The 20,600-nt window shown below is 36.2% G+C and overlaps 1 protein-coding gene across 32 annotated transcripts in view; it reads right to left on the bottom strand.

Annotated features, from left to right (window-relative positions):
- The window catches only part of CLASP2 (cytoplasmic linker associated protein 2), a 145,008-nt gene that overhangs the window by 52,282 nt on the left and 72,126 nt on the right, over nucleotides 1–20,600 (bottom strand). For all 32 annotated transcript variants that reach the window (XM_062509923.1, XM_062509877.1, XM_062510008.1 and 29 more), the window contains 10 exons: nucleotides 17,304–17,383; nucleotides 11,972–12,064; nucleotides 11,199–11,344; nucleotides 9,564–9,699; nucleotides 6,363–6,433; nucleotides 4,805–4,864; nucleotides 3,602–3,679; nucleotides 2,866–3,033; nucleotides 2,094–2,149; nucleotides 776–949 (listed from right to left, as the gene is read on the bottom strand). In XM_062509923.1, the coding sequence (XP_062365907.1) occupies nucleotides 776–949; nucleotides 2,094–2,149; nucleotides 2,866–3,033; nucleotides 3,602–3,679; nucleotides 4,805–4,864; nucleotides 6,363–6,433; nucleotides 9,564–9,699; nucleotides 11,199–11,344; nucleotides 11,972–12,064; nucleotides 17,304–17,383 (1,062 nt within the window). The remainder of the gene's footprint in view (nucleotides 1–775; nucleotides 950–2,093; nucleotides 2,150–2,865; nucleotides 3,034–3,601; nucleotides 3,680–4,804; nucleotides 4,865–6,362; nucleotides 6,434–9,563; nucleotides 9,700–11,198; nucleotides 11,345–11,971; nucleotides 12,065–17,303; nucleotides 17,384–20,600) is intronic.

Here is a 20,600-nt window from a genome sequence, read left to right as displayed (position 1 = left end):
TGGTGATCTAGCTGGCACAGAAGCTGAGAAGAAAAAAACAGTTTTGTGAACACTGAACCTCTCTTCCCCCACTGTTATACCTACAGCACAGACAAGCTAAACATTTAGAATAAAAACAGTTCCGAGTCCTTTACCACAGCCACTTAGTGGATATTCTAGCACCCACACCACCACCACCATCAAATACTTTTCTGCACTCCTGCCACTTGTAGCCACTTCCTATGTCTAACAGCAAATATCAGTGGAGATTGTCAGCTAGGTAAATCATAAACATAGTTCCATCAATGCCCCTATGAAGAAATTATTAACTCAATGTAGTAAGTTGTTGTGTATATAAACACTTCTCTGTTTCATGAAGAAGCCACCTCTTGCTGCCAGGGTATCTCTTTAGCACTCTTGTACATGAAGAGCTGAGAAAAATGGAAAATCAAGAGCTCTCACACTCGTTTCCCTGTTACTTTTACAAAAAAGGAAAGGCATGGTCACCACGTGCTGTTGAGTGAAGGTACCACTCCTTCCAACATTTAATATTAATTCTAGATTGAGACATTCAAAGAGCATAGTATGGACACACACACTTTGTACTGGCATTCTTCCAGCACATGAAAAACATAGCATCTATGAAAGTTTGCAATTTACTTCAGTATACCTGCTCTTTTGCAACACTCTAGTGCTACTAATGATGACTGCTTTTGAAATAGAGAAGCATGGTGTAACTTTTTGGTCAAGAAAATCACGAGAACCTCTCAGAGCCATGCAGAGGTGCTTCCCTTACCTAGGGAGGCGTAGGACCCTGGGGGCAGCCCGGCTGCTGAGAGGCGCCCAGCTCTAGCTGTCTGTCCAGCAGCATGGCGGGCCTTCGCACCTGTGGCAGCATTCACGTCAATGTCACTGCGAGACCTCTGCAGGGTACCCGGGCTTGGGATGCCCTTGCTGCCGCTGCCTGACACTACCAGAAAAGGGTGCGGGGGAGGGGGGGAATCAGAAAGGAGTTCATATTGAATAAATGAATGATATTTAAAAGGTAAACATCATCTACTGCCACAGCATGCTTGCAAGAAAGCACAAAAAACTATGTAAAAAAGCTTAAATTAGTATTAAACCAAGAATTACTGAGATTAAAAAGCAAACTAGACCTGGTCTTGCCATGAACTGCATATAAATACTACTGTGAAACAGTCTTATCTTCATTCAGCATGAATTTGTAGCATTATTTAATACAAACTGTCTCTTCCCACCCTAGCACAAATGACATAATTCTGAACCTTTGTGTGTTTTATTACATTACTGAATGATTCACAAATGTAAGAAAATTCACATCCTTCCTTGAGATACTGAAGGAAGAAAATATTCCCACACTTCAGCTAAGGTAAAGCCACAGATGAGTGAGCTGAATGTGTACTCTGAAATGCTTTAGGGTCTAATTTTTAGTGTTTTCATATTCACTTCCTATTATTTATTGAATTTTAACTATTAGCTTAATTTTAACCATTGTTTTAGGTCTTATAAACTTCAATCCCTTATCAGTTTCAATATCCACTCTTAATTACAGTCCTTTTGTAAAAAGCAGCTCAATGATTTACTCTCAAAGAGTTACTAAAGACATTGTGGGAAAATACACTAAAGTTATTAAATTCTGAAAACTAAACACATAATTCAACTCTCTGAATTACAAATATGTAGTTTGGCTGTTGTTTATTTATTTATTTATTTAGAAAGAGCAACAGCTACATGGGAACAGATGAAAGAGAAGCGAGTCTTTAATTTCCAAGTGAATAGACCAAATATGAATAGACCAAAGAATAATTTTTTGTTTCTTTGAGAGTGACTGTTCCATGACAAAACTCCAGGACAGACAATTAGTTAATACTAAATTATGTCTTATACTTGAAACAACTGAAACTACATAAAATTTGAAGTGAGTGTAACGCAATCTTAGCTCCAGGTACAGGTTGCAGTAACATATACCATTATTTATCTTGGAAATAGGGTAAATTCTGATACAGTCAAATTTCAAGCTGAATTTAGAACTTTTAATATGAAGAACCTGGAGAACAATAACTATGCACTGCACTACATTACTACCACCTTACCTCTGCCTGCAAGACTTGCTGAGCTGGCTGCGGACCATTTAGATGATAGAGGCCGACTGAAAAAAGTACATAAATCCAGTAAGTTCCATGTATCAGACGCAAAAGTCAAAAATAAAATTTCAGTTATTTTCTCCCCTTCAACCTTCTCAGCATATTTTAGAGAAAAATATTTTAAATAATGATGATAAAACCAGAATTATCCAATTAGTTACCTAAGAAAACTTTAATTTATTCAGCTCAAGATTGTCTATGCATTTTAATACATCAGTGACTGCAGCACAGACCCACCCTGTAGTAACTGGCAGAGCTGCAAAATACTGCTAATACATATTCAGTACTGTGAAGACAGAGGGAAAAAAAAAACAAACCAATCTCCAGTGAATCTCACTGCTGATGCTCTTTTTTCAGGCTTGCCAGTGAAAAGAGATGAAAAAGGAATAACATCATTATAGCTTTCCTAGTCCCATTCAGCACATCAGAATTCTGGACATCAATATGAACCTTGCAGATATTTTTGCGTTTAAAGCAGCTGTTAAGAAATTAATGCATGAATACAGTGTGCCAAAATCCAGTAAAGACTGCCTGTACTTTTCACCTTGTTGGGGTAACAGTGCTGTATAGCAAAACATCATAGAAGAAATTTTTATTAATAAAATTAGAAGTCGCAAAAAAAAAAACCTGCAGCTTTTCTGTATTCAACAGGAATGTGGATAATTTGCTTTTGAAAAAGTGCATTTGTTTCTTGGCTCAGAAACAGTAAAGTGACCCTTACTTGAGGCTCTCCTGTGAGCTAGAGGATGACCTGTCTGACTGAGGGAGAGATGCTATACTGCCAGAATTCTTCAAGTAGGTCTGAAGGCTTCTTTGATAGGGTGGCTCCAGAGAATTGTAGAGAGTCTCAGCTTCACTAGGAAAGTGATTTCTAAGACCCAGATAAGCCCTGCAAGAAAGAATAACCACATGTAAATGCTCAGTATTTTCTTTAAAAGGTGGAGTCAGGAAGTAAAGATCACAGAATGAACCATGGATGGGAGTGAAAGGAACTGAGAGTATATAAAGCACACAATGATGCTCATCAAGTCACAAAATAAACCATCTACACTGAATTAATCTTTTCAAAATAACTTAAATATATCCACTGAATGTCTCACATTCACTTACCAGTTGTGTGGGAAAGCAAAAGGAATTATTTTCTGGCCTTCTCACTAGTCAAAGTGCTGCAGTTGTTAAAGACTTAATTAATGGGAGGAGAATGATCACACAGCAATATCAACCATTCTAACTCTTTTTGTGGAACCATCAAATGCTGCACAACTGCAATGGCTGACTCAGCTTTGAGAATGTCTTTTGCAAAACAAACTAGGCAGCAATTCAGGACAGAAATGTCAGTTTTCAAACAAACTTGTGTCCTCCTTTTCAGCCATGGATAGCATCTCACCTTGGATTAGAGCCTTCTATCACTCATTTAGCACATGTAATTTTTCCCAGCAAAATTAATCAAAACTCACTTTCTTGCCTCCACTCTTGCTTCTGCATCAGCATCATGAATGCCCTTCTTGATTGTTTCAACCAAGACAGCTGCATGCCTAGAAAAAAGACATTCTTCATGCTATTTTGCTACTCCAAATTCTAAACAGAACTTAGAATTTACACTTTAATTAACATTTCACCAAGTAAAAAAGTTGCAATGCTAGTTTTTTTCCTAAATAGGCAGTAAACAAACACTTAAGCACACTGATGACATAACTGCACCTTCTGTAAAGGTTTAGGTCAGCTTACTTCTTCAATCTAAAAGGCTTTTAATCTACTTTTCTGACATATGTCCACCTATCACACTTAAAAAGATGCCTTTTTAAAAATATCTTTTTTAAGACACCTGCCTTCCTGAAATGGAAAAACTATTTCCATCGTTATATTAAGAAAAGGGGAAACATTATGACCCTAAGTTTTCTTTCAGCTCTGAAAGCTTTTGGCATTGAGCACTAAACCTAAATAAAAGTTCAATGAACAGCAAAGTACTGTCAGAACACAAACTTGTTAAGATAAACAAGTTTTAACTCAAGGTAGGTTTTATGTCAGAGGTTTGTTATTTGGGGTGTAGGGGAGAGGTGGTGGGTTTTGTGGGCTTTTTAGACACTTTGGCATAAATGAAGTTATTTCGCCATCACTCCCCTTCTCAGGAGCACTCTAGGGGACAGAAATGTGACTGTGGAGCTGGATGAATTCTTCAGAGCCTTTTCTGGATGCCCTTTAGTCCCTGCTCTTACTCTGTGTTTACAGTGACCATCCCGCAGAACTGATGCATGTACTGTTCTCCCATCTATCTGGAGAAGTCACAGTGTGCCCTTACTCATTACCACAAAAAGCCCTCCAGCCTAAGCCCACCTGCCCTCTTTCATAGCAAACACACAATTTTCCTCCATCCAGGAGAAAAGACAGATGCATACATGAGTATGCTTTGCTCACACACAGGATAGGAGAGGCAGAGGACAAGAAGATGAGGCCACAGGAAGCCAAGGTTCGAACACACAGCTCTCCTTCTCCTTGGCAACTGAATGAGCTGTGTTGACCTGCTGTGCTAGAAAGGCTGTCTATGCCAGAAAGACTGGCCAACACTGAACAACATAATCCAATTAGGATTCAATGACAATATTTCTGTCTTAAATTACATCAGTAGATTATTTTAGGGGAAAAAATATACTGGCCCATACCTTTCCAATGAATGTGTTTGCCACTCTTGTAATAACAGGTCTAAAAATTCAAAGGAGCGCCTAAAAACACAAAACAAAAGTCATAATTAAATACTAATTTCTCTAACGTGTTTGTGGGAATAACCACTAGCTTTAATCTTTCCCTCAAGGGAAAAAAATGAAATAAAAGCACATTTATCTGTCAAATAAGGTCACCTTATTGGAAAGTTAAAATATTTGGTAAATTAAGCAAACATGCAGGTCAACTAATCTTAAACTTCAAAATAATAGATGTGGTTCCATTAACAATGAGCTGCTCAAGTCATGTTATTACACATACCCAATGTTAACTGCATTAGTCACAAAATAACAGACATAAATTAATGAAGATGAAAAAATTATACAGAGTACAAAATCCTAATATAAAAAAATATTAAAGATATAATATAATATTCCTCTGGTGGTATAATACTTCTGTCCCAAACACTATTTCCATCCTTCCATCTGTCACTACTGAGTATTAGCATAAAGGAAAACATGAGACCATTAGCAGAGGGCTCTGCATATAGAAAGCACTATGAAATATTTTCTGGCACTGAATTAATGAAGATATGTAACTGTATTAATTATTAATTTGCGAATCTTGATAATTTAGCAAACCACCATTAGCAAAAGGCAGCCTTTTAAACTATGTCTGAAGCTAGATCTTGACAAAAAAATCAAACTGACACAGATTAGGGAGATGTAGATAACAATTTTCAAACACGTAGTGAACTTGACAGCCTGAAATCATCACTTTTTCTGGTTATTCAGCATTTTTGACCTCTTCTGGAGGGACAAATTTGGTTTTGATTCTTCTCACATCTTTTGGACAACAACAAGGCATGGCAAGAAATACTTTTCACTATTACAGCCAATCTAGTGTTTTGTTGTCTTTCCAAAAGAATGAAAATAGTATGGAGACAGTGCCTGATATTCACTGGACTGTGAACTGCAGGACCAAAGACACCTACAGTCTAATGTTCCTCAGTAAAGCCACAGCATGTGGAGGTACTGAAGCCCTGTGAATTGTTTTGCAATCAAAACAGAAGCTGTGGCAGGTCAGTACAATCTGGGTTAAGGTAACGCTTTGGATGCAAAAGCAGCTTAGACTCAAATAAAGTAATTCAGATGCTCAAGCTGTTTCCTGTGCACACACAATGACATCACTTTCAGGACCAGTGTTGGTCCAGAAACAGCATTAAGTGCTTTTGTTTGATTTGGCACAGAAAATGACACTGTCAAAAAAAAACAATCTTCTCAAGAGCAAACTCAAGTGTTCAAGCATCATGTTCTTGGATAAAGCAATGTGCTGGAGATGTAGCTGAGCTGTTGAACATGACAACACATGGATGCTCCATGTCCTAACATAGGTGCCATTGTCCCAGTGCTGAAATTAATGTTTGTAGTTTGCTGTTTACTGGGTAACAGTTTTGTGTATTTAGAGTTCATGGCCACAAATATTTTAATTTGTTAATTGTCAACATATGATAATCATAAAAACAACAGCTTTAATAATTTTCATTTATAATGTACTCACCTTCTAACTGCAACTGATTTTGAAGTACAGTTGCTTGTAATTAAAGGTATGAGTCGTGGCACATGAGTATGCTGACAAAAAAAGGACAAAGTAGTTAATGAGAAAAGCATTCCTGAATTCTGAACTAGTACTGTACTAGTTAATTCAAACTGAATTAACAACATAATAAAAACTGCACTAATTTAAAGTGCTTACCAAAACAAAATCATAGAATACTAATAAATGAAAGACTGCTGTAGCATGACAATTGATTAAAGCTATTTTTTTCCAAAAGGTAAAGCAAAAACCACTTCCAGTGCCATCAACAATCACATCACGATATGCAATACTTTTCCATCAAAAGTAATGTAAGAAGTTTGAATGTAGCAGTCCCCTTGAAGGAGTTGAAAGCTGATGTTGTTTTAGTTTTCCCACAGGAACAAACAAATCAGACATTGCTGCCTTGAAAGTCAGAGTCATAGAGCAAAAAGTGAATCAATAAATATGAAAATATGGGCATTCTTATAATGATCAGCATGATTAGTGCCACAAGGATCAAATTTCCTTTAATGCAAAATATGTCAATGAAGTAATAAAAGCACTGACATATAAGCAAGCTTGTATATATAATCCATATGGAAACACCAGACAGGAGAAGAAAACTATTAAACTATGCATAACATAAACTACATTAAATCCAAATGCATTACAGAATTCAGAATTAAAGTTGCCTTACTTCAGCTTTTCTTAACTAATTGTAGACACAAAGCATTACCATTTTAATTCCAAGTAAGAGTAATGTAGTTCAACAAATCTATTTCCAGTTAATTTCTTTAGTCCTTTCTTGATTAAATACCTACAGTAAACAGTCCCAAATACAGTGTGAAATTGTAGGCTAACTAAAAAAAAAAAAATCCAAGATCTTAAGAAGTACTGTACTGAAAAATTCTTACTCTCTCATGTATCACAGCTGCAGGATATAAACACACAAACCACAGAAAAGCAGAGATCATCATCAGCTCACAGAGTACTGCCAATTTTAGAATTAGGAAGGAATTAAAATCAAAAATTCTGGAAGAGCCTAACAGTTATATAAGTTTGTCCTGATATACTTCTAAGCCAGTTTTAGGGGGTTTGTTTGTGTTTTGCACAGACTACAAATTGAAAATAGGCATATGACTTCCAGAAAGGGACAACGGGCAAATCAGGAGTAAAAATAAAGTTTTTTACAAATAGAGAAACCTGTACATTCAAAGTCTTCGGTGCTATTGATGTTGTAATCTCTTTAAAAGGAATCAAAGCCTCAGGATTGCTTTCATACAGTTTTTAAGGTGCCACATTTCATCTCCTACTCCTTAGAGGATGTAATGATACATGCTTCCTTGCAAACCACCTTGAAGATCAGTTAACAAACCTGAATCCCACCTCCTTCTGAAAAAGATTTATGCCACCAAGCCATCTCTCCATGATTCCCTCCCTGCCTGTCCCCTTTTTTAATTGGCTTTCTGATGTACTAAATATCAAAAAAGAGAAATCAGACTGCAGTGTGAGGACTTCCTGGAAAAGAAATATGAAATCCAATGAAGGCACATAGATGAGATGAAGGTCTTCAAGATCACTGGTATAATACAGCCTCCTTGTTTTTATGCTGACTCACTCTACAGCAATTACACAGTAAAGCACTAGGAACTGAACTGGCTGTCACTGGATGCTAGTAGGAGTTTTTGAGTAAAACACTGACTCCAAAAACTGCCGCAGTTTGGGTTCTAAATATTCAATTGAACAAAGACCCCCTATATCAAAGACCAATACTAATTTAGTCCAAAGGGGCATGGGGCTGTACTTCTTATGGATATTTATTTATGAAATCCAAATTTTCTACCAAAACACCTCACATATGCCATTTATTTGTTGGGTATTTGAACACTGTGGATAGGATTTTCTTGTTTTTATGCTTCAACTCCACTATGTTAAGTCACAGCTAGGAAGAACAGAAATTTAAACAAAATCAGGGCTGATGTGTAAGCTTGTCTTCAAATGAACTGAATCAATAAAGCAAATTTAATGTAATTGGTTGATGTTTATAGTTTCTTACATGCTTGATCTTGTCTTACACTACTGCAAATAGTATTGTTCTCTTACAGTTTTAACTACCCTGTGTAAGGTGTACTCATTTCCTCACTCTTAAGTCTGTGCCATCTCACAGTGCCATGTAAGAGTCTGGGGAAAAAATGCACAGGGATTTTGTCTTAGCTCAAGTGCTGATGCAAAGGTCATGCATGCAGAGGTCTCAGAGCACATTCAGAGGCACAGACAGACAGAGCAAGTACACATTCCAAATCATACTCAAGATGGCAAGAAAAGATGTAAGTGATGAAACCTCTTAGGCTTTCCAACAACTTACAAAATTAAAACCACCGGTGAGACCACAGTAAATTGCACTAAGTGCTTGGCATTAAGAACACCCCAACTTGTAATGTAGGAACCATAGGCAATCTCCCACTTCATGTGAAACACAAAAATATCAGTACAAATCCCAAAACTCAAAGTATCTTGCTTGAGACACCAGTCAGTAGAAGATGTTCAAGTAACATTCAATAGAAAACAGTTAGGATAGAGCACTCCTCTGTTCCATAGGCTATAGCTTTAAGGACTCAGTTTAGAAAGTTCTTGAATTAAAATTCAAGTTTTCATTGGATTTTTCTTTCATGAACTTGTGCTTTATGAACCATCCAGGTATCTGTAGCCTCTTCAACATTTTATCATTAACTCCATGGCTCCAATTCTTTTGGGGGGTGGAGTGTATGTAGAAAGAAATATCTTTGTTTTGTTTTTTGCACTATTCAAATCCTCACTAGTTTCTTAGCTACGAGCTTAATTTTGTCTTTTCCAAGAAGGCAGTTAAAGGCAGCTATCCTCTGAAACACACTTAAGTCTTTTTTAATTAACACATTACCAAAAAAAACCCCAAAAACATGGAAACACACATGCTTTTCATACCTGTTCTTCCATCTTTACTATGACAATGCTGCCAATTGGTTACAAGGATATATATGCATACATATATACATTACAATTATATATATATATATATATATATGAGAAACATTACTCCTCTATTTAATAATTATTTAAAAACCTGTATTTCGGTATAGTTGTTATCTCTGCCAAGAGCAACTATCTGAAAATTCCTAGCAGGCAAAGTGAGAGAGGAACACCTACCCGAATAATGAATCTGATGGCTGCGCACCCAGAGGTTGCCATCACTTTGGCGCTGTTGGGAACCAGGTTAAAAAGAGTAGGCACAATTGCTTCAGCGCCATGGTCAAACTTGTTTCCCAGAACAGTTGAAAGGTGGCTGTTAAGTGAAAACATAAATTAATTTCTTAGTCTTAAAACAATGAAGCTCATTGTGGATTTTAAAGATTCATCTTTCCAAACAAAAGAACTTCTCAATTTCACAATTTCCAGGCACACTAAGAAGTTAAACATGAATAACCTTACTGCATAATGAAAAACAAGTGCTACAATTGGAAAGCCTAAATTTTCATGTCCACATAAAGTATAATTGTATTTCTGCTTTTTAACACACTTTGAGATGTGTATAAACCTAAAATTTTAAATAAATTATTGAGGTTTTTTCCTTTCAAATGCAGGAAAAACTACTAAACTCACCACAATCAGCCAAACATAAAATTTGACACCCTTGTCTGTTAAAGGTTATGTTTTCAGTTTTAAGAAATACAAAAACACATGCCACACACAGTAGTTTAACTGTCCACTGGTGAAAACAAATGCTTCTTTTGTGCAGAAAGATTACATAAAAAGAATTTGCAGCCAGCAGCAAATGATACATCAAATATATCAAAGTTTTAGGGATCAAGGAAAATTCCAGGTAGTTAGGCCTGGATGAGAACATTTGCAGAGTACATGTACACTGCTCCTGACCTCACGTTAGGAAAGGTTATTTTCTCAAAGTGTCAATTTCCTTGGGAAGGGCTGTCGTATGCTTCAACATTTCCCCTCAGTTTGTTCAAACAGGAGACCAGAATAGCAAGGGTGAACTCCGTGGTGTTCCTGTTTCAGACGACCACTGAAAAAGTGGTTACACTAATGCCTTTACAGAGGATAAAAAAGTCATGGAAAACATGGAAATGAGAAATACTACTCTGGTTTTCTCCTCTGCCCTTCAATTTAAAGCAGTCCATGAGATGCTAATGGTGAAGATTTCACTTCAGTTTAGCCATGGCTTCTAAAATTATCCCAGTAATTTCTCTCTTGCCCACAGACACAGCCCTGGAAGTGTTCAAGGCTAGGCTGGGTGGGGCTTTGAGCAACCTGATCCTGTGAAAGGTGTCCCTGTACTGCCAGGTGGGTTGGAACTAGATGATCTTTAAGGTCCCTTCCAACCCAAAACCATTCCATGATTCCATGGGAGGTATTACCTCACCAAAATGCTCTATGTTTAAACCACTACAGCGCTATTTGTGTTGTTTTTACAAACAGTCCCAGTGAAGTGCTGTGCCTATCACCCAAGCATGTGATCCTAAAATAAGTCCCCAGTATTATTCACAGCAGTTTGTATTAAACTACACTAATGATGACTTTGCAATGATGGTAACTGGTTCTTCGCATACAGTCTGTTACAGGATTATCAACTACTTGTATCCCCTAAGAGAACAAATTCCTTTAGGCATTTCTTTTTCTCTGTAGCTTCTGATCCTGACTTGACTCTTTCGGTCACAGTGTACAGTTGTCCAACAACAGAATCTCTCCTGGAACACTGATAAAGCACCTCTAAGCCAGCCCCACACTAACAGCTAGCAATGTACACGAAGGCGCATGAGCTGTACTTACGCTACAGTAATACAGGCTTCTCTAACCACCTGGGATCTGAGATCCTTGGCTGACAGCTTGAAAGCACCATCCAACAGCCGTAAATGCTGGAAAAACCCATCGTACTGTGCAGCTCCAGCAACAAGCAAGGACCGAACCTTCTTCAGCTAAAAAAATTAATGCATTTGGGTTAGGACACTGCCAATACGCATTTCAAGATTAAAAAAAGAACAGCTTCACTATGGAAAAATACACATAGGCATGTCTTTAAAACATAATTTTCAAAATACATGGCAGTAATTTTAAAAAAACTGTAAAAAATTTGTATTAAGTTCTAGAGCATAAAAAATCTCAGAATACAAATACATGAACACAATTCTGTTCACATATCTGTTTATAAAAACTAAGATGCCATAAACCTGATAAAAAAATTATAAATGCTACATGCACACAAACATGTTAACCATGTAGGTGGAACTTTTCATAGCTGCACACAACAGGTACTGAGGCAAGCAGTTAACCTGTAGAATATATATTTCCAAAACCACCAAACAAACATATATGATGGCTTTTAGAAAAGCTTCCACTTAAATGTCAGCAAAAATACATTTTAGACTTAAAAAAATACTCAAGATTACTTGGTATACCTAAATTCAAGGTGTAAAAATTAAAATGAATATCTCTTTCACTACCTGGAGTATAATGACTTTAGGAAAAAAACATGTTAAAATATCTGTCTGTCTGTGCTTTTTGAAGTACACCCACCCAAGCCTGAAACCAGATAAAAAGTTTACCGCATTGGTTCGCTGATCCCAATCGTGTTTGTCATCTGAGAGAATTTCCCTGATTTTGTTCAATGTTTCTTCAAGTTCTCGACTAGAATAGATCTGAAATATTAAAAATAAAAAAACCAAGAAACTTCATATTGTTAATATCCCAGGTAATGTGATGAAGAAAAACAGCTTGTGAAAAGTGAAAAAACAATCCTAATCCTACAGATCTTACCCCCAAAATTCTAGAGATCTGGGTCAGAGCTATAAATGGGCATTTCAGGACCCAGTAATGAATATTCATGAAAAAAAAAGAAAGGCTGAAGTAACATTTTCCTTTCAATATTTTCCTTTCCTTTGAGCTCTTCACAAAGATTTTACCCTTCACCTTTGTGATGAGCTAATCATATCCGCAATTTCATTAACTCCACTTAAAAGAATAAATAATTCAATAGAAGCAGAGGTTTTAGATAACCTACTGCAACACTATTGAAACCCAGTTTCATTTTTATACTCACTCTTTTAATGAAAACGAACATTTTAACTTCTCGCAACTCTTTTGGAGTTGTAACTGTCTGAGAAGCTAACTGGGCTGTGAGAATACTAAAATTAAAATTTGTCTGAAAAATGAAATTAAAAAGCTTCCATAGCTTCTCTATGTATTGCTATTTTAAAAGTATCATTTATAAGAACAGATTTTTAAAGAAGAAAATAATTTAAAAAACTAATAATAAAATGAAAATAATATTGTTGTCAAATAAACTGTTTCCCTTCTATTTTACAGAATGTAAGTCAAAGGATGCTTTTTTTCTGCTTCTACTGCATATGCAAAATTTAAAGGTTTTCTTTTTCCTCCAGACTGAGAACAAATTTAAGAGAATATGAAGCAAATTACTAAGCAGAAACTTAATCTGGTCAGAGTTTTGGGTATTTTTAAAGTATTTTCAGCTAAACATTTCCAGTTTTTTCAATCAGAACTTTTTTTACATAATCACTTTAGGCAAAACTCACTGACCCATACATAAGCACCTGGCACCACTGGAGACACCTTCAAGATGGGGCTGGCAGATATGGGTCAGGACTTCAAGGAAACTCATAGCTTTCTACAGTGAAAGCTGGACTCCAGCATGGCAACTTATGCAGCACCTAAACAGCAGGGTGCGATGCTCCCTCATTATTTAAGTACAAGATACAATTTTTGTATGTGCAAGAGCACACTGAGTAAACAAGAGCCAGCGACTAGGACACCTTGCTTTGTATGGAATGCTCAAGTGCTCTGTCTCTTGAACACATTGTTCTACCATGCATATATGCATCTTCAATCTTACCATTAAAACAATGCAATGTCTTTCTTCTGTTCTGCAGTTAAGCTGAATGATTATCTTCTTTAAAATGCCTTAATTTCCCAGGTATCTTCAAGTTACTGTAAGGGTTATTTCAAATACAGTCTAGTTTTCCAGTTTCCTGAGCATATCAAATTAACTTAACTTACAGAAGACACGTAACCTTAACTCTATTTACATCTACTCTTTTTCCAACACCTTAACAGAACATGGTTATGGAGGCGTGCATTTTTCATGCTGGATTATGGAGGAAGTGAAAGACATCAGAGCTCTAAAACACCTTCATATTGGGTTTCCAGAATAAACAGGGTAGGAACCTTTTCAGAAACAGATTAATGAGTACACCCAGACCAGTTTCACTAAAAGGTGGAAAGTGATTTCTGAATATACTTTACCAACAAAACTGAGATTTTTATTAACACGCAGCTGTGTGAGCTCTTCAGGATACACTGTGGAAGCACTTTTGCAGTTCTATTCAGGAGACATGACTGCATCCACAAAACCCAGAAAGCTATTCCTCACGATTACTATTTCCTTCACTAGAAGTCACTAAACATCTGATGCATAATTAACTAAAAATGAACAAATTACTTAGTGAATAAAATTAGGTCCAAGTGTAACAGATTCTTTACTCCACTACCCACAAAAATCGAACACAATTTTTCTATCACCATTTAATATATTTGTGTATACTGGTCGCCTACTAATAGTTGTTACATAACTCTAGCTTATTCTAACACTAATTCTCTAAGTACCTTACTCTTAAAAAAAAATTACATGTGTCTCAGTAAGCTTTTTTATCAAAAATATTTTCCATTATGAAAGAGTATTTTTATTTTTCTTTGAAAGTGTGAGGGACTAATCATTGATTAACTCAAGATGTAACTTTATATTACAGTGATACTTCATGCCATCAGAATTCATTACGATTCAACTTTCTCAGGATCTCCTTTTACCATAATGCACTTTGACCTGTCTCCTGCTCAGTTCAGAGCTTTTTATGTACACAAAGCTCATTCTACAAGAGAAGACACAAAAATTTCTCTGGAAGCTCAGCATTTCTCTGTAAACTTATCATAAAGAAGTGAAATGCAAGAAGAAGGGAACAGGATGATACCTTTTGGTGGCATGGCATCTAACTGCAAACTGTTAAATGAACATTCAAATCTCAGCCTATGGTCCTGATCAAGGTACGAAAACCTTATCAAGCTGTTTCATTAAGCAAATTCTGAAAACAGAACTTTTTTGTTGTCAGCCTCTGTGTCACAAGAGACCATATTGTATAGTTACTCTTGCAAGACTAAAACATGCTGGGCACCAGACAAACACAGAAACAACTTGTTCAATGGGTTAATGTCCACCCTATTAGCATTTCTAGGTAAAGAATTAATTTTTTTTCTTTAATTACCTGGCACAAACAGAACTGGACTGAGGAATATTCAAATTGGCATTGCAGTGTAGAATTTAATAAATGGTATGATTTTATTTTGTCATGAAATGAAAACCATAATTCCACTGAAAAATACTGTATTTTCAAGGTTGTACATACCTACTTTAATTTCACTGGAATAAAAGGCAATATTTTAATAATTTCTTTTCTCCCTGCCCTCAATTAATTACACTTTTAGAAGGCCAAGAGGAAATTATGTGTTCAGTCAATGACATAATGCATTTTTCTGCTCACAAGTTCCCACATCAGACTTTATAAAAGGAACTTAACTTGTTTTCAAACAAATTTTAGCTATTAAGGGAGTTACTCTTTATAACCAGAACACAGAATTTTCTTTTGTTTCAGCAAAGGCTTAAGTTGTATAAACATTATGGTTGTAATCCTGAATATGAAGGCACAATCCTGTCACTACAGTACTTTTTGGCACACAGATCCATCAGACTACATCTAAAAATCACACCCATCTTCATAAAATGCTGCTATCCATCAGAGGGCAACATATACACTCCTCATTAAAGGCAACTACAACATCAAAGACAGAAAAATCAAAAGCTCAAACACAAGTAAGAATAATAACTATACAGACAGAAAGTATTTTCCATATGGGGATTAAAAACTGGGTACAAGTAAACAATATGACATTCCTAAAAAAAGATGAGCAGTAAATGAACAGCTTACTGGAAAGACAGATCTACCATTGGAAACTTTTAATGATGACTTAAAACATACCCACTGTATGGGTATGTATGGGTATGTACTGTAAGTAAGCTCAATTTATTTGAATAATTCAGATGCACTTAATCTTCATCCAGAATGCAATCTGGTTTTCCATACAGTTTACTTTCTTAATTTCATTGAAGCCACTACTTAAACCCATAAATGTAACGAAAACAAAAGAGACACAGGAATGGGCCCAGAAACATCCAAACAACTGCATCTCCTCATCCTGTCATTTGCTTGCAGGATAATTTGGTAAACTACAGATCATAAACATTCTTTCTTCACAAGTCTAACAGAGAAATGTTCCACTTCCTTAGTAATTAACATGGTTGCAGAATGTGAAATCTGCTTTGGTATTTTTTCCTGGAAGATGAGAGATTGTCCAAAACCAGAAGCATGAAGATGGAAGTAGAAATAATGATTTATCTGGACAGAAAGTCATTATTCCTAAGGACACTAAAAAAAAAAATAAGGTTTTTTTTCCCTTGCATGTTCATCCATGAAACAAATAGGTAATTTTGGAGTAAATTACACATTTCTCTCCTGTCCCCTGACCTCAGCTTGAGGGAAATTAGTATAGACAAATGTGTTTCTCCTCTATCTCTTGCAGTTTAGAGAATGACCTACCTTCCTAGGTCATTCAGCAGCCAGACGGAAAATAACATGTGCTGGTCCATGTTATTTGGTCACCCCACTTTGGTTCCTGCAGTGCTACCAACCAGCCTGAGTAATTAGAGAACTCTGCTTGGGACTGCGAACACTAAGGCACTGAACTACAAGTATCACATTCTCTATTCTGTGGAATATGGCTCTGTTCAACATAACAGGGATAAACAATATTAAGAGCTGCATATTTTCATCCTCCAAAGAATTCTTAACACAGTCTGAAGAAGCAAAGATACACAAAGCTCTTACAGTGTTAGACAAAGCCTTCCTTGATGTGACAGGGATCATGGAGATTTGAGTGCACCCTCATGAAAGCAGTCAGTACTGCTGCCTGCAGAAGCAGATCTAACAAATAACTACGCTTGGGAAATAAAAATAGAAAAGTACATATCAGGAAAAGGGAGTCTTACAAAATCCCTATGTAATTTGAGAACCATGGCTTATTGAGTTTTTGGTTGTGTTCCACACCTCAACTGCCCAAGGAAAATTCATTCAAAATAGCCTTCATAAGCTACACATATATTAAATGACTTAACTATGTGAAAGTATCAAATACATGCAATTCCCACACTAAAATAATAGAAATTAAAATCTGATCTTTTAATTAAGAACTCAGAATCCAACAAGTTCATTAGTATGAAAATAAGGCACTGGATTTAATTTTTTAAAGTATTGCTAGAATAAGGACATGTATGCCAGACACACATTACAATTCAGTCAGATCTGCAAATAAAATTATTGCTGTTTAAATTATTTGCCTAGATTATTATTGCTTGATTATGCCTTGAAATTGCACCCCTAAACTTTCCAAACATTATGTTAGGTTTCCTCTTCTTATTAAAGAAGAAAGATCTTATTAAAGGTATTTTTCTCAGTAAAACATGCAGTTATTTTCACTAGCTCCCTGAAAAAGTTTGAGAAAAGCAGTAAGGCATTTTAGCCAAAACACGATGTGGTAATAATTAGTAGGACAGTAAAGAAAACGTGGCACTTTTTTTGGTAACTACTGGAAAAATATAAAGAGCTTTCCATGGAGACTCTAAAGGTCAAAAAGAGGGAAAAATCAATGATGCTTGCTCAGAACACTGTAAAATTACGTGCATTTTAGAAGCAGGTTAACACATTATTGCAAATAATATATTCCTGAAGACAAACCTGAATATACACAGTGTCTTACCTGTACAGTAGGAACATCTGTAAATGCCTTAATAAAATCATCCTCATCCACAGCTCCAGCTCCTCCTTCTTTAGAGGAACCTAAATAAACACAAAATAGTTTTAAACAGGATGTAACATACATCAAGGCTTTAAATCTCTTAGAACCATCTTCCACCATACCTACTTTGAAACATTTAATGTATCATAAGAAAAAACTTTTTACCCAAAATGAACAATTTCAAGTAATTTCCAATTTGACAAATTTAATGGTGTCATAATTTTTTTTTGTGTGTCTAATTGGAAACATGTTTCATATAACAATCCTCTAGCAGCTGTTTGCATTCCATTCTGAGACCTGCACACTGACAATAAAAATGTTCTAAAATAAAGCTCCAAATTTCAAATTATTTACCAGAGCAGCAGCTATTCATCACTAAATGGAATTCTTCAGGATGAATTTTCATGTTAACATATGTGCCTTAAGTAATTAGCCCTGAATGTTTGGGGGTATATTTCTGTCTTTTCCAGTATTCTCACACGGAGCTAAGAAATGTGACGTGCATTTCTTAGTCTTAAGGTTACAAGAACTTCAACAACGAAAGAGAAGACACTGAAGAACTCGTACTGAAGCAAAATCTGAACTTCGGTGACCTTATTTTCAGACCACTCACAATGGAACTATTCTCACATGACAACCAAAGATGCCCAGCAGAAGGATCAGGGAAGAATACTGACAAGTAACCACCTGCTGATCTCACAGCAATATATGTTGCAAATTTCATTAAAATCTGGGGTAGAAGCTAAGACAACTCTAAGCAAGAAAACTATTTGAAAACAATGTCCGGATTTTGCTTTCCTGCAAAAACTCAGGTTACCAAGAAAGCCCCCTCTTATAAAGAAATGAGCCCAAGTTTGCTATCAAATCAAAGAACAAGGTTATCAAGTCCAGGCTATGCTACAAGTCTAGCACAAGGTAAAGCTTGGCAGAACCCTTAAGTATCTTCAACAATTGCATCAGGAAGGTAATATGACAAAACATATTAACCACATGCAAAGAATCAGTCAAATTGAACATTTCCTTATTGAAAGGAAAAACAATCTGTCATAGTAAATGAGCGTTTGGGAAAAGTGCCTCTTTCAGAGTGAGGCCAACAGGATAGATGGCAGAATGTCCTCCCTTACAGAATGCAACTGAAATGGGGGCATTACACAGACATGTATTTTACTAACTACAAAGCAAATAAAATCCATAGAGAGCATTTAAGAGGCTGAGTGGTCAACAAGCACAAAAAGCTAGGAATTCTCGACTAATCAAATTTTTGGTAGCTGCACTCTAGGAATCATGGTTTACAGTCCCTGATCTCTTAATTACAATCAAGGAAATTATGTCTGCTGTGTTTCTATACATGTGCAGTTTGGAAGCACAAGGATGCACTACTACTACAAATTTGGTGGCAAACTTACTAGATCTCAATACTGCTGTGCAGAACAAGATCTCTCACATACCTCTGTGGCTCATCAGTGTAAAACACAGAATCTGGACACAGTACCTGCAGTATGATACAGGAACTACTAAGATTTTGAGTGCCTTAGCTCAAGAATGCTGCAAAGATATGCTGTACACAACACATTTCAAAAGGTGTATCTCAAATGCCATCTCTCACAATTGCCAGTGGCAGCCAGTAGAGAAAGAAGAAATTATAACCACCTATTTATTCTCCTTTCAGAGAGTAGCGGGAACAAACTCTTCCATAAAGTTCGTGAGTGCTTTACCAGCTAAAAAAAATGAACAGGAAAAGATCCATTTACACCCAAGAACACCCTTCCTCTACCTAAACTTGTACAGCTCCTCAGAATACCCTTGTCAGAGCAGAATTCTGGGGAGAGAAACCTTGAAAGAAGTAATTTAGCCCAGGAGCACCATGTTAAAGTAGGTGGTACAAACAGCTACTTGGATGCTCAAAACATAACCTCATTTGTTTAGCCACAAATATTCCAACATTTAAGAAAGCCTCGTAGAAACAACACAATCAGAGTCAATATACAACACCTATTCTGGAAAAGTAAAGTAAGGTTATAGAAGTTCTGTACTATTATTCAGTTACATAAATATACAAACACCTATGTTAACACAAGGAAAAAGTACTTTGCATTCCCATCCTTTACTACCCTATTTTTTCCCTAGGGAATAAACTACAGAAACATTACAAATTGACACATACAGGCCATGAACACAAAAAATATAGAAAAAAATGTTTGGATTTCAACTATTTCTAGTTCACTGCTGTACTCCATAAAGAAAAAGATTAAAAGGAGATGAAGTTGCCTTTGCTAACTAAGTATATGCTGTCCCTTCAGTCTGCCCTAAAGTATCACTTTTAAAATTAGGAAACAGCATACGTTACGTGACAGGTATTTCTAGCACCTAAACATCATCTAGTAATGTATGCACCCTGAGCAGTAAGGGAAAATCCTTTATCTGAGGAGTAACAGTTTTTTACTTCCAAAAGGGAAGGAGGAGGGACAGACTACTTAAAATCCATTTGACACAGAGAACTTTCCATCTTCCTGAGTTTCAACAACTAGTTCACATCTACAAACCAGTTTTCTTTTAAATTAATACTCTTCAAAAGCTGTTTTATTACCTTTTTGACTGGTAAAAAAAAAAAGGTGATTCAAAGTTATCTGTAAACCATATTTCAGTTCTATTTCACAGATCTTTCTCCTCAACTACATAGTTATATATGCATACCAGAACAAAGTATGAAGTAATTTCTCTTCATATTGTATTGAAGTCAGAAGTCCACACTGCCTGAGGAGAAAAAATACTGTTCAATTTTTCCCTTCCCTTCCCAATCTCTCTGTTAGTATTTTTACCAATTCTGTTTACCAAGTCACTATTTCTGTAGAGACAATCAAAGAATGACAGAACTCCACCTGCTCTTTCTGAATTTGGGAGAAAGCATTGCAATGTGCTAACAAGATATGTAACAGTCATACACATGCAGATGCCTTCAAAGGATCTCTTGTGCTTTTGTAAGGCTTGACTGTCCTCCACAAAAGCAACACCAGAGCTTTACTAAATTCTCAGAACAAACAGTGCTGCCTCCAGACCCCAAAGTGATATATCTGACAGAGCACACATACAAGCTCTCTGTTGCTGTTGTCACTTACCTTCTCAGACCAAGCCTGTGATTACAAATTTGTTGTATCTCTCTCTAGTATTAATTCCTTTGACTGAAAAGTGCGTGTTCAAGGCTCCCTACAGAACATACAGTCTTCTGACCAAATATGGAAACGTTCAGCTACTGAATTC

The sequence above is a fragment of the Cinclus cinclus genome, chromosome 1, assembly GCF_963662255.1.
Source record: "Cinclus cinclus chromosome 1, bCinCin1.1, whole genome shotgun sequence".
Taxonomy (NCBI): Eukaryota; Metazoa; Chordata; class Aves; order Passeriformes; family Cinclidae; genus Cinclus; species Cinclus cinclus.
Note: the sequence above shows the minus strand (reverse complement) of the source record. Positions and strands in the feature narration are given on the sequence as shown.